Source organism: Notothenia coriiceps, unplaced genomic scaffold (genome assembly GCF_000735185.1).
Source record: "Notothenia coriiceps isolate Sejong01 unplaced genomic scaffold, NC01 NC01_scaffold00010311, whole genome shotgun sequence".
NCBI classification, from domain to species: domain Eukaryota; kingdom Metazoa; phylum Chordata; class Actinopteri; order Perciformes; family Nototheniidae; genus Notothenia; species Notothenia coriiceps.
The window spans coordinates 30,735-41,166 of record NW_011343012.1 but is presented as its reverse complement, the minus strand read 5'-3'; the positions used below and the strand labels follow the sequence as shown (position 1 = coordinate 41,166).

The 10,432-nt window shown below is 40.5% G+C and overlaps 1 protein-coding gene across 1 annotated transcript; it reads right to left on the bottom strand.

Annotated features, from left to right (window-relative positions):
• Positions 1–2,930: 2,930 nt before the first annotated feature.
• On the bottom strand, positions 2,931–10,114 carry LOC104945942 (delta-like protein 4). Its single transcript, XM_010771678.1, has 11 exons — positions 9,699–10,114; positions 9,347–9,598; positions 8,794–8,851; positions 8,044–8,307; positions 7,285–7,345; positions 6,752–6,882; positions 6,481–6,650; positions 5,997–6,216; positions 4,602–5,346; positions 4,381–4,483; positions 2,931–4,255 (listed from the first exon to the last, which is right to left on the bottom strand). Exons 1-11 carry the CDS (start codon positions 9,750–9,752, stop codon positions 4,250–4,252), a joined length of 2,064 nt encoding a protein of 687 aa, XP_010769980.1. The 5' UTR covers positions 9,753–10,114; the 3' UTR covers positions 2,931–4,249.
• Positions 10,115–10,432: the final 318 nt, after the last annotated feature.

The following is a 10,432-nucleotide window of genomic DNA, read 5'->3' as shown; positions in this document are numbered from 1 at the left end:
CAATTCTTATGTTACGTCACGTTTTTAGTTTTGTATGTCTATGGTTTGGGTTTATTTTGCTGTTCTGTTCTCCCTGTTTCTTGTCTGGTCCTTCTCCCTGTGTTTTCCTCCCTGTCTCCCTTGTGTGTCTCCTGTGCTCATCAGCACCAGCCCCGCCCCTGATTGTTTTCACCTGTGTCTTGTTGTTGTATGTTTAAATTTCCCAGTCTCCCAGTGTTCATTGTCAGTTTGTCTTGTCTCATGCCATAGTCAGGTCTATGTTCTTTTTGTGCTCAAGAAAAGTCTTGTTTTGGAAAATAAAGTATCTTACCAATACTTTACCTCTGTCTCCCTGGTTGTGCAATTGGGTCCTATATCCTGAGTGTCTGAGTTCATAACAGAGACTTTTATTTCATAATGACACGTTTATTTATTTCAGGGGACTTTTATTTCATAATGACACATTTATTTATTTCAAGAGACTTTTCTTTCATAATGACACATTTCCATTTCTTATATGCAAATGAACGGGGCGTGGTTAGCTCACAGATCCTGACCAAAGCAACAGCACCACAACACTGACTCATAAACTCTTTTTTCGCACTCCACTCCTAAGTGCCAATAAACTAAACCGGTTCCGGGCTACAGCATGATTTAGCTCTGGTTCTTCCTGTTTCAGCCGCAGCGGAGCCAGCTCTAAACACCGAAACCCGGTTCTTAGCTGACCCCACTTGGCTGTCCGGCAAGAACCAAGAACCACGCTCACGTCGGAAGGGGGCGAGATTAACTTGAGCCATAATGACAGTTTATGGCGAGTACGGAAAATGAAAGTTGTAACAAGCAGTAGGCTGAGCAAAGTGACTAGAACGCAACCACACACTTATAAAAAAAATTACACACTGTATAAAGTCAGGCAACACTAACCAGGCTTCGTGTGATTCTGTTTATTTGTACCTTACTTTGACCATCCGTTGGCTGTTATTGATCATTGTGGAGGGCAGGCAGAAGTTTTGTTTTGTATTATAGCAGCTATCAGATGGAATCAATAAATGGGCTGCACAGGTTGTCATGTCCGACTATCACAAACAAGTAGAATCATATTGAAAAGGTAAAACGTGCCTGTAGAAAACGGCTAATGCCACAATAGGATAGCAACAAGTAGTCAAGATAGTCAGTTTAGCTTCGGTTGCTGTTGCATAACTGCGGTCAAATAAATGTGTCATTATGAAATAAAAGTATCTTGAAATAAATAAATGTGTCATTAGGAAATAAAAGTCCCATGAAATAAATAAATGTGTATTTAAATGTACATATTTATTGCCTCATTTATTTATTTCAGAATTTATTTCATAGGCATATTTATATATGTATTTATTTAATTATTTAATTTTGGCTTAAATGGCATTCCATACCCCAAAACATGAATAAACAACTAAAATCAGAACACATTAAAGCAATATGAAAGCAAAAGCTTCAGATATCAAATACATGTGTACAAATCTCACCTTTTCCTTGTCCCCTCGATAAAAATCATCTCCATGCCAGAAGCGTCTCTTGTAACCTTGAATGAAGCCAACTTCACGACTCTTGTACACAAATTCAGGTTTCCACACTAAGGAGCCATATCCAAATATCCACAGGTTGCTCTTTCCTTTAGTAATGTCTTGAGGTGTCATTGTTATCGTTCGGCTGTCTATCAAAAGTGCGAGCTAGTATATCAAGTTGCTGCTCTGCGATGTTTCCTCTCTTGATTGATTCGTCCTATGCATCCCAATATATCCCACGGCCGCAGTTCACAAGAAAAACACGAGTGGATTACTATGACGTCAAAACAGGTTTGAAATTGCTTAAACATTTTATGTTTCTCTGTAGAAACACTTTTTCCAGTGTATTGTAAAAACACGTGCATTTGTTAACGTGAACGTCATAACAAATCATAAATCACCGGAGAGGCGGGCTTAGAGAACAGATAAGCCAATCAGTGTGATTTTAATTCGAACAAAACAACCCAGCGTGATGAAACATATCTCATCCAGTATCCTGGTTACAGTATTATTTGGGAAACTCCCTAGTTTCTGTTTGTACTGACGATTAAGGTCTGGTAACACATTTGTAGAGATTATTTTCTTTTGACTCTCTTTTTACATGCACGTGTAATATGACAGACAGATAAAACCTTTTTACATCATGCTCAAAAGCCTACACGCCTGTATTGTGACTATTTTATTCCTTTAAAAATAAATTGTACCTTGGGTGTCAAACAGCAATGGAGAGTGCAGAAGGAAATCACATAACCTTTAAATAGCTGTGACTGTTGTGTTTTCTATAAGTGTTGGTGTCTGCTCAGGACCAGCACACACTTTTTTTTACACACACACACACACACACACACACACACACACACACACACACACACACACACACACACACACACACACACACACACACACACCTGCTTGAGATACTGTCCTCTGCCTGTCACCAAGTACTATATTTATTGGGCTAAGATGGGAACTTGACTGTTTTTCTTCTAACTTTACACACAGCTTACTGCCACCAAGTGGTAGGCTACAATACATTTCTTCATTATCAGCTGCAGGAGCCCAGGTGAAGCCCTTTTTAGCTATACCTATATGATGCATTTGAATGCATGTATTACAATTTGCACTTAATTGTTTGTGATCCATGTGAAAACAAAAAAGGAAGATGTTTAAGGTAACAGCGCCAATAGAGGGCGTGATCTGGAGCTCTGCCTCATGGGGGCTTGGCACAATTTGCCTGTGGGGCCCACGTTTGCTGTGTTCCGAATAAAAGGGCATATGCAGGCACCCACACAAGCATATTGTTGAGTTCCTCACATCCCTCTCCCTTTTAAGCTCAGTCAAATAGAGCAGCAGGTCAGAGAAGCAGTTACCGTTTGAAGACGACAAGATTCTTTATTATCACATACATTTTTTTTTTTTTTTAAATATATATATTTTTGTTTGAGTATTTTCTATGACTGTCCACTGATTGATTGCTAGCACATTGATTCCACATTACACTGACACAGACATCATAGACATAGACATGGAACCAATAGAAATGCTACAAGGCCAAATAGCACTGCATCTATAGACAATATAGCCACTTCCACACCGGCTGAAGCAAATACAATTTCTAGATGATTCCAACATTTAAATTAGGAGATCTATTTGACCAAATGTACACCCGACCAACGAGGACCAACAAACAAACAGTGTACCAGATATGTGTTCATTGTGTCTTTTTATAACAAAAATAATACAAATTAAACACCAACAACACTTAAAAAATAAATTCAACTTTTTTCTGGGCATCAACTTAAAGACAATTCATACTTCTAATCTCAACATATAAATATACAGTATATACAAAATAATTTTATAAAACACAGAAAGAGAAATATTAGTGCTTCATATTCTTAAATTAACTAATGAAATACTAATCTTACAAAATAACATTATTGGTTCAGTAATTTTCTTTGAAGGCGTCCTTGGTACGATAGTCACTTCATGTATTTCTTTGTCTTCATGTAAGGGTGATCTTGCATAAGGTGAAACATTGCCTTATCATGAGTTTTCCTGCATGGCGCTATATCAGCATATTGCATCTTTTGATCCTTTATGTTCATTTTGATGTGCAAAGGACTCAAGATAAGGCGGGGCACAATGCTTTCAAACATATTTTTAAGGCTTTGTGATCTAGGCTGCATACATTCTTTATTAAAAAAACAATTAAACCTTAAATATCCTTGATATGAACCGTTTTCAGTAGTTTTTGTCCCTTTCTGATTAAGCACAATGCTGATTGTTGTTTGCATAATGTATTGCAGGCCACATAATAATTGGAAAAGGCTGGCTCCCTCCACAGGCCTGTTGGCAGTAAGTTGATTTGTTGATTGCTAATTACGGCAGTACATCAAGATAGTCCTCTAATCAACACGCAGGCATAGACACGTTGGCCTGTTGCCCTTGGATGAACTTGGACGGAGCAGACGAGGGTTTGTGTCGAAAACATCGAAGGCGCATCCGCAAGTCGGGTTTGCTCATTATTTATAGTCTTTTCAGTCTTTAAATTCCCACGAAGATTAGTAGCTTCAGTTCTATCGAGTTCAAAGAGCACATCGGCTCCATCCAGTTATCAAGTTTTCAAGAGCAGCAACTCGCAGTTAAATAAATCCCAGTCTCTCCACATTTGTAAACAGTCCACAAGAAATCCAATGTTGACAGTGAAAAATATCCTTCGTGAATTATACCTGAAAAATAAGAAGATATAAAGCTTAGTATAAACATCTGAAATAACACACATGAAGATGCAATTACTTGCAAATAATAAGGGTTATGCTTTGAAGATATACAGATATAAGGAAAAACAATATACCTCAGTTGCAATGATGCATTCGTTTTTCTCTTCCAAAAAGACAGACTGGTACATTGAATCTCTGGGAGAACATATTGTTGATATTTTACACTCTGGTCTTTCCCTGCGGAGCAAAGAGATCTTGTTAGTTACTGAGCACAAAAACAAAGTGTCTTATTTTGACTTGAACTGATCCTCGTATCAATATATTCAACATCACAAAGCTCTTACTGTGGACTCACCTGTACATTCTACTCAAATGTTTTTTTTCTTCTATTCTCTTTTCACAGTTTTCATCTTTGTCCAGAAGGGACAGTTCATCCTTGTACCCCATGGAGGTTTTATAGTCCTGGTGATAGTGGTTGATGTGTTTGTGATTTAACTTTTCCTTGGTACTGTCCAACTCCACATCAACCTTTTTGTTGTTGTTCTTGAGCTCCGGTATAGAGACGAGGTTCTCTTTCTGAAAGTCAGCCTTGAAGAGATTGTTCATGGTCTCAGAGTCCTGCTTCTTCCTGCTTTTCTGTCTCTTGACATGACGAACGACTACTGCTACCATGCAGAAAAGCACCAGAACAGCCACCAGAACCACTCCCAAGCAGATGGCTGCCAAAGTCAACTTGTTGCCAGAATCCCAGCCTTTGTTGGGGCTGGGGGTGTTGGGGGAAGGCCCCTCGTCAGGCTGGCACTGGGGGCCGCTGTGATGGGCGGGGCAGATACAGGTCGGCTGGCCTTTGGCTCCAGTGGTGCAGGTGCCACCGTTTAGGCAGGGTTGAAGGGCACAGCTGTCCGTCAGCTTGTCACAGTGGCGGCCTGTGTACCCGGGGGCGCAGGTGCAGGTGTAGCCGTTGATGCCGTCAATGCAGGTGGAGCCATTTGCACATGGGCTCCGGGCACACTCGTTGATGTTGATCTCGCAGCGGAGTCCTGTGAAGCCTGAGCGGCAGCTGCACAATTGGAGGTTACCGTGGTTCACACAGTGTCCACCTATGGAGAAGATATAAAAGTATTATAGAAGCATTCTTCATATTCAGATTATTTCTAAGAAAAATATACCAATAGCATCCTGCTGCAGAGCTCTAGGCTCAGGCCCACCTCACCGTTGGAACCCATGGGGTAAAATCACATGTTTATAACGCCGTTCTTTCTCATCAATACATAAGGTAAACATTACAATCACGCTTACATTTAATAATTAAGAAAGCCTATTGTATCATATTTAATAAATTGTCCAATGTTGACAATAAAACCTAATGTTTCGTGATAACTGCAACTGGGCTAACGTATTGTGAGCATAATGGGGAAATAATACAAAACACCTAAACTGATAATTTCAGCTAACACTAATGTTCGTTGCTTAACATATTAGCATAGCTAGCTGACATTAGCAAACTTATGAGCAATTTATCTTTACCTTCTGCTAAAGGTTGAGTTAATTAACGTTATTAGTTACAGTTATGTTGAAATATTTAGGTATGGTTTCCTTTGGCGATATATGTGGACGTCTTATTCAAACTAATGAACACATGCTAACGTGCTATACCAAAGGATCGGACGGAGAAGGTGAGTATGAGACTGTCTCTTTGCAGAAAGATACAGAAGTAATTATTTTTCATGTAAAGAGAAGGATGTATTACCATTGGTGCATTGCAGGGAGGTACATTTATCCACTTTCTTCTCACAGTTCAGCCCAGTGTAGCTTGCTGGACAGTCGCATATGTAAGTGTTTCCATTGTCCCTTTCTTTGCATTTGCCCTCGTGAAAGCAGGGTGTATCTGCGCAGGTCAGTTTCCTGTTCTCACAGTGTGTCCCTTCAAACCCTTGTGGGCACTCACACCTATAGCCATTCTCAGAGTCCTGCAGGAAAAAAAAAAAAGATATACAGTTTATCAAAAAGCTCCCTGTCAGATGTTTTCTTTATCATATCCTGTTCACGAATGCCCTGACGAACCCCATTATCCTTAGTTGGAGTTCTATTTACAGTACAAGCTCTGTGAACTGGGTCATCTACTGACTTGACAATCGATAGCATCCTCCTGGACTAGTAGATAGAGTGAGGCAAAAACAAAAACAGGAAAGCCTGTGTTGTGGGAAAGGAGAGAGAGAGACTTCCGGACTCACCAGGCAGTGGCCTCCGTTGCGACAGGGCTGGCTGTCACACTCCCTGACCTGCAAGTCACAGTTAACCCCGTTGAAGCCGGGCATGCAGGTGCAGGTGTAGCTGCCCTGACCCGTGTTCATGCATGTGGCCCCGTTGGCACAGGGTTTGTGATGGGTGCAGTAGTTCAGATCTGCAAACAAACAGGTGGAACAATTACTAATGGAACCAAATAGATGCACCACATTGGAGGCAGCCTTCTTTTATGTACAAAACAAAGAGGCAGTTACACACCTTGGTCACAAAAGATTCCTCCCCAGCCCTCCTTGCAGGTGCACTGCCACGGCTCTTTACAGGTACCATGTTTACAGGATGGATGGAGTTTACACACATCACAGAAGAGTCCCTGCCAGCCCTCTCTGCATCTGTTCACAAATAAAACACAGACGTGACCGTTGGCTCGCACACAAATGATCAGTCATAATCTGCCCTCATAGTCTGATGTCTCTCTAGCAAAGACATGACAGAGAGAAGGCCAAGTGAAAAAATACAATATTTACACTAATCTTTTTATCCACTGTATCATAATCCTAGAGATAATCTTAGAGACGAATTAAATCAGAAAGACAAAGAGATACATATAGAAATCAAATACATGTTACAGTTTTGTTGCATAATAAGGCACCGTAAATTATTTCATGGCTCATTTATTCTCTTATTTGGTTATTGAAAATATTTAATAATGTGATATAGCAGTTTGTGAATCCTCTGCTTCCAATGAACATAGTATTGGAATGTTATAAATAACTAAATCAGCAAATACTCACTTGCACTCTCCAGGTAATGTGCAGTTTCCATTATTTTCGTTGCACCCTTCCAGACAGATTGCTGAGAAAAACAAAACAAAGGCAGATATTTAGATTTCTCATTGGCTTTCATGACAAGGTTTTAATTAGACTTGCACCACTTTTGAATAGTTTTTATCTCTTCGTAATAAAACCTGTTACCTGCCCTGTTCAATGCAAACCACTCGTGATGTGTCAATAACTTCTTGTAATTTTACGGTGTTAAAAGGCTGGTTAGTGCAGCAGCAGATGCTTGTTCTCAACAACAACAAAAAAGCAGGACAGCTGCCCCATTGTTTTCGGTGGGCAGTTCGAGCCCCGTTTGCAGCTGCTGCCCTACACCGCTTCAACAATAGAGCCCGCAATTTAGTGGCGCGTGGCGGGCGATAATGGCGCGATTAACCCCGGCGCGCGCTGCTTGGCGACCACCGCCCTGGATTAAACCGCACGCGCCCACAGAGAAAGTGCTCTCTGTCGTCAAATTTCACCTTAAAGCTGCTCTCAGACTGTGTTTGGCTGCCTGCCTCACATCCAAAAATACACACCTGTGATCACGTAACGGGTCATTTTAGACATTAAACCTCCATTATTCTGAAATGTTACTTTGCATTTTATATTAATGTCGTCGAATTTTGCAGAATATTAAAATAAATGCAATTATTAGGTTATCCTCGTCTAAAATGTGCTTTCTGACCTTTTATCACAAACAAACAAAGTGTCGGTGTCTTTACTCTTGCTTACGTTCTTGGCAGTATTCTCCCTTCCATCCCGGTAGACAGGCTATTTGCCCGTCAGGCTTGCAGGTGTAGTGGCCAAAAAGGTCGTCTCTCGGCGCGCATATTTTGGAACAAGTGTCCCCGTAGTAATGTTCATTGCAGATGAACCGGTATGAGTACCTTAGCTCCGTCTGCGCCACCTTCTTCACATCCGGGGACCACTCAGGCCCTATTCCCAAATGTCCTTTCATTGAAAAAGAACTAATCAAGAATTCAGGCTTGGTGGTATCTGCAAGGAACAGAACATCAGACATATAAACATCAGTTTATAAACAGTTTATTGTGAAGTGAAAAAAACTATTTTTCATTTAGAGATTAAACAATACACAATCTGCACACTGAAATGTCCCTTTCCTCTCACATGTGACCATTATAAGAAGGGCCTAACAAAAAAAGGTGTAAAATCCAGGAAAAGGCTGTCATGGGATTGTTGGCAGGGCTTCATATTCTCACTCAAGCCTGAACACTTTCCCATGCACGCCAAAAATAAAACAAGGGAAGTGCAATTGTGTTTGGAGAGATTTGATTGTGAAGAATTGTCGTGTGACTCATAAGGCATCCTCACACACACGAATACATGACGCTGGAAATGCCAGATGTATTTGGCAGCATGTTACTGAGGGTTATTGATGAAATGTGGTATTCAGTAGGTAAAAGGCATTCAGGCTAAACAGGGCATGTCTCCCTCTAGTGGTGGACAGGCGGGTCTGCTCACCTCCAGGAAGGTCCGCTGCAGGAGAATACCGGGCTTCAATAACTAACGAGAAAGCTCCCTGTGGGGACACATGAGGAAATAGATTATTATAAACAATAATAAATATTTCCATAGCTATTGAATGTTTCAGTTAAATACTGATGTAATTGGGTTCCAACATTATACAATTCTATGAGACGAATGATTTAGTTGTAGTCCTCTACTCTTTACGCGCAGTGCACATATGCAGTAAACAACTTAACATTGAATCTTAAACGATTGGCTTCAATTGCATGCGTTTGACAATTAAAATGACTTTCTATGACATTTTAAATATAAATGGAAGACATAATCAATGGCACAGAAAGTGTTTTGGCGTTTATTTGATGTAGATACTAACACAGCCTGATAACATATCATTTTAATACATTTCCCCAAAGTATATATTTAGATGTCATTATGAAGGATTTTTAAATGGATGCAATTCATAACGAAAATCACGTTATATTTGGTGTTTAAAGGTTTTCCCTTTATTGAAAGTTAGTAGTCCACAAGGCAGGACATGGGCTCTTACCGGCCAGGTGAAGTTGAGCGGCAGACGCAGCCTGGCGTCCTGCTGGATGCTGAAGGAGTCGGTGCCCAGAACAGGTGTGGTGGCTTTGCCAAATATACAGTCTCCAGGAGACACCACCGTCTGGAAGTTCTTCAAACAAACTCTGAAATAAGTCGTGCAGCCAGTCATGCTGCAACTAAGTCCATTTGCCAGCAAACCTTTAGTATTCTGAAAGTGATGGAGATCTAACTCGAACACACCTGATCCCAGAACCTAAAAGGATACAAGAAGTGAGCACAACCACACAATGCAACCTTTCATTCTTAAATATTTGTTTCCCAATTTGCAAAGATAAATAAAAATAACAGTCTACCTGAGTGAATAATGTTACAACTATTGTAAGGACAGCGGTGAACCAAACGGCCATTCTTTAGAGTTTGATGTGCGTATCCTTAAAAAATCAGTTTGTCCTCCAACATAAACGCTCCTATTCCAAGTGGTGATGGCGTGATGACAAATACAGATTAGAATAAATAAAATCCTTCTTCAAAAGCCCGTAGAACAAGATCCAGCTCAGCAATCCGTAACCAGAAGAAGAAGTTGGAAGAGACCGCGTTATCCAGTGCTAGATGTTAGACAATTGTCAGTAACGTCAATATCCACAAGTGAGACTGTCTGCGGTCTTTCTGTGGACCATCCATCGTGCCGGTCAGATGTGGTTTGAGTCTGCTGTGCTGATGCGAGGCTTGTATTGCCAACAGTGATGCGTGCATGTGGCGGAGCATCAGCGCATAGTGACTCCCAGTGAGGGATGTTTGACGTCCGACCCAGTTTATATACCGCAGATTGGTGCCACTACTCACACTGTCAGTCACTAAACACCGCCCCCTCTCATATCCACCTACTTCTCTCCTTGCTTGGATTATCATCATTCATAGTCATTTCGCAGATATTTTCTCACCGTTTCTAGAAAAAAAAAGCTTTTTTATTCGCTTTGCATGAAGATTGTTTATCCAGTAAATATATCAATAAATGCAGTGAATTGCAAAACAAAACTATAAAATAATTGTTTATAATTATGTTTTAATATATTATAAAACCTCTGGT

Coding starts and splice junctions, on each gene's coding strand:
- LOC104945942 (XM_010771678.1), bottom strand. CDS start 9,752: ATGGCCGTTTGGTTCACCGCTGTCCTTACAATAGTTGTAACATTATTC. Junction 8,852..9,346: donor CGCTCAACTTCACCTGGCCG/GTAAGAGCCCAT, acceptor GTGTCCCCACAG/GGAGCTTTCTCGTTAGTTAT. Junction 6,883..7,284: donor ACATTACCTGGAGAGTGCAA/GTGAGTATTTGC, acceptor ATTTGTGAACAG/ATGCAGAGAGGGCTGGCAGG.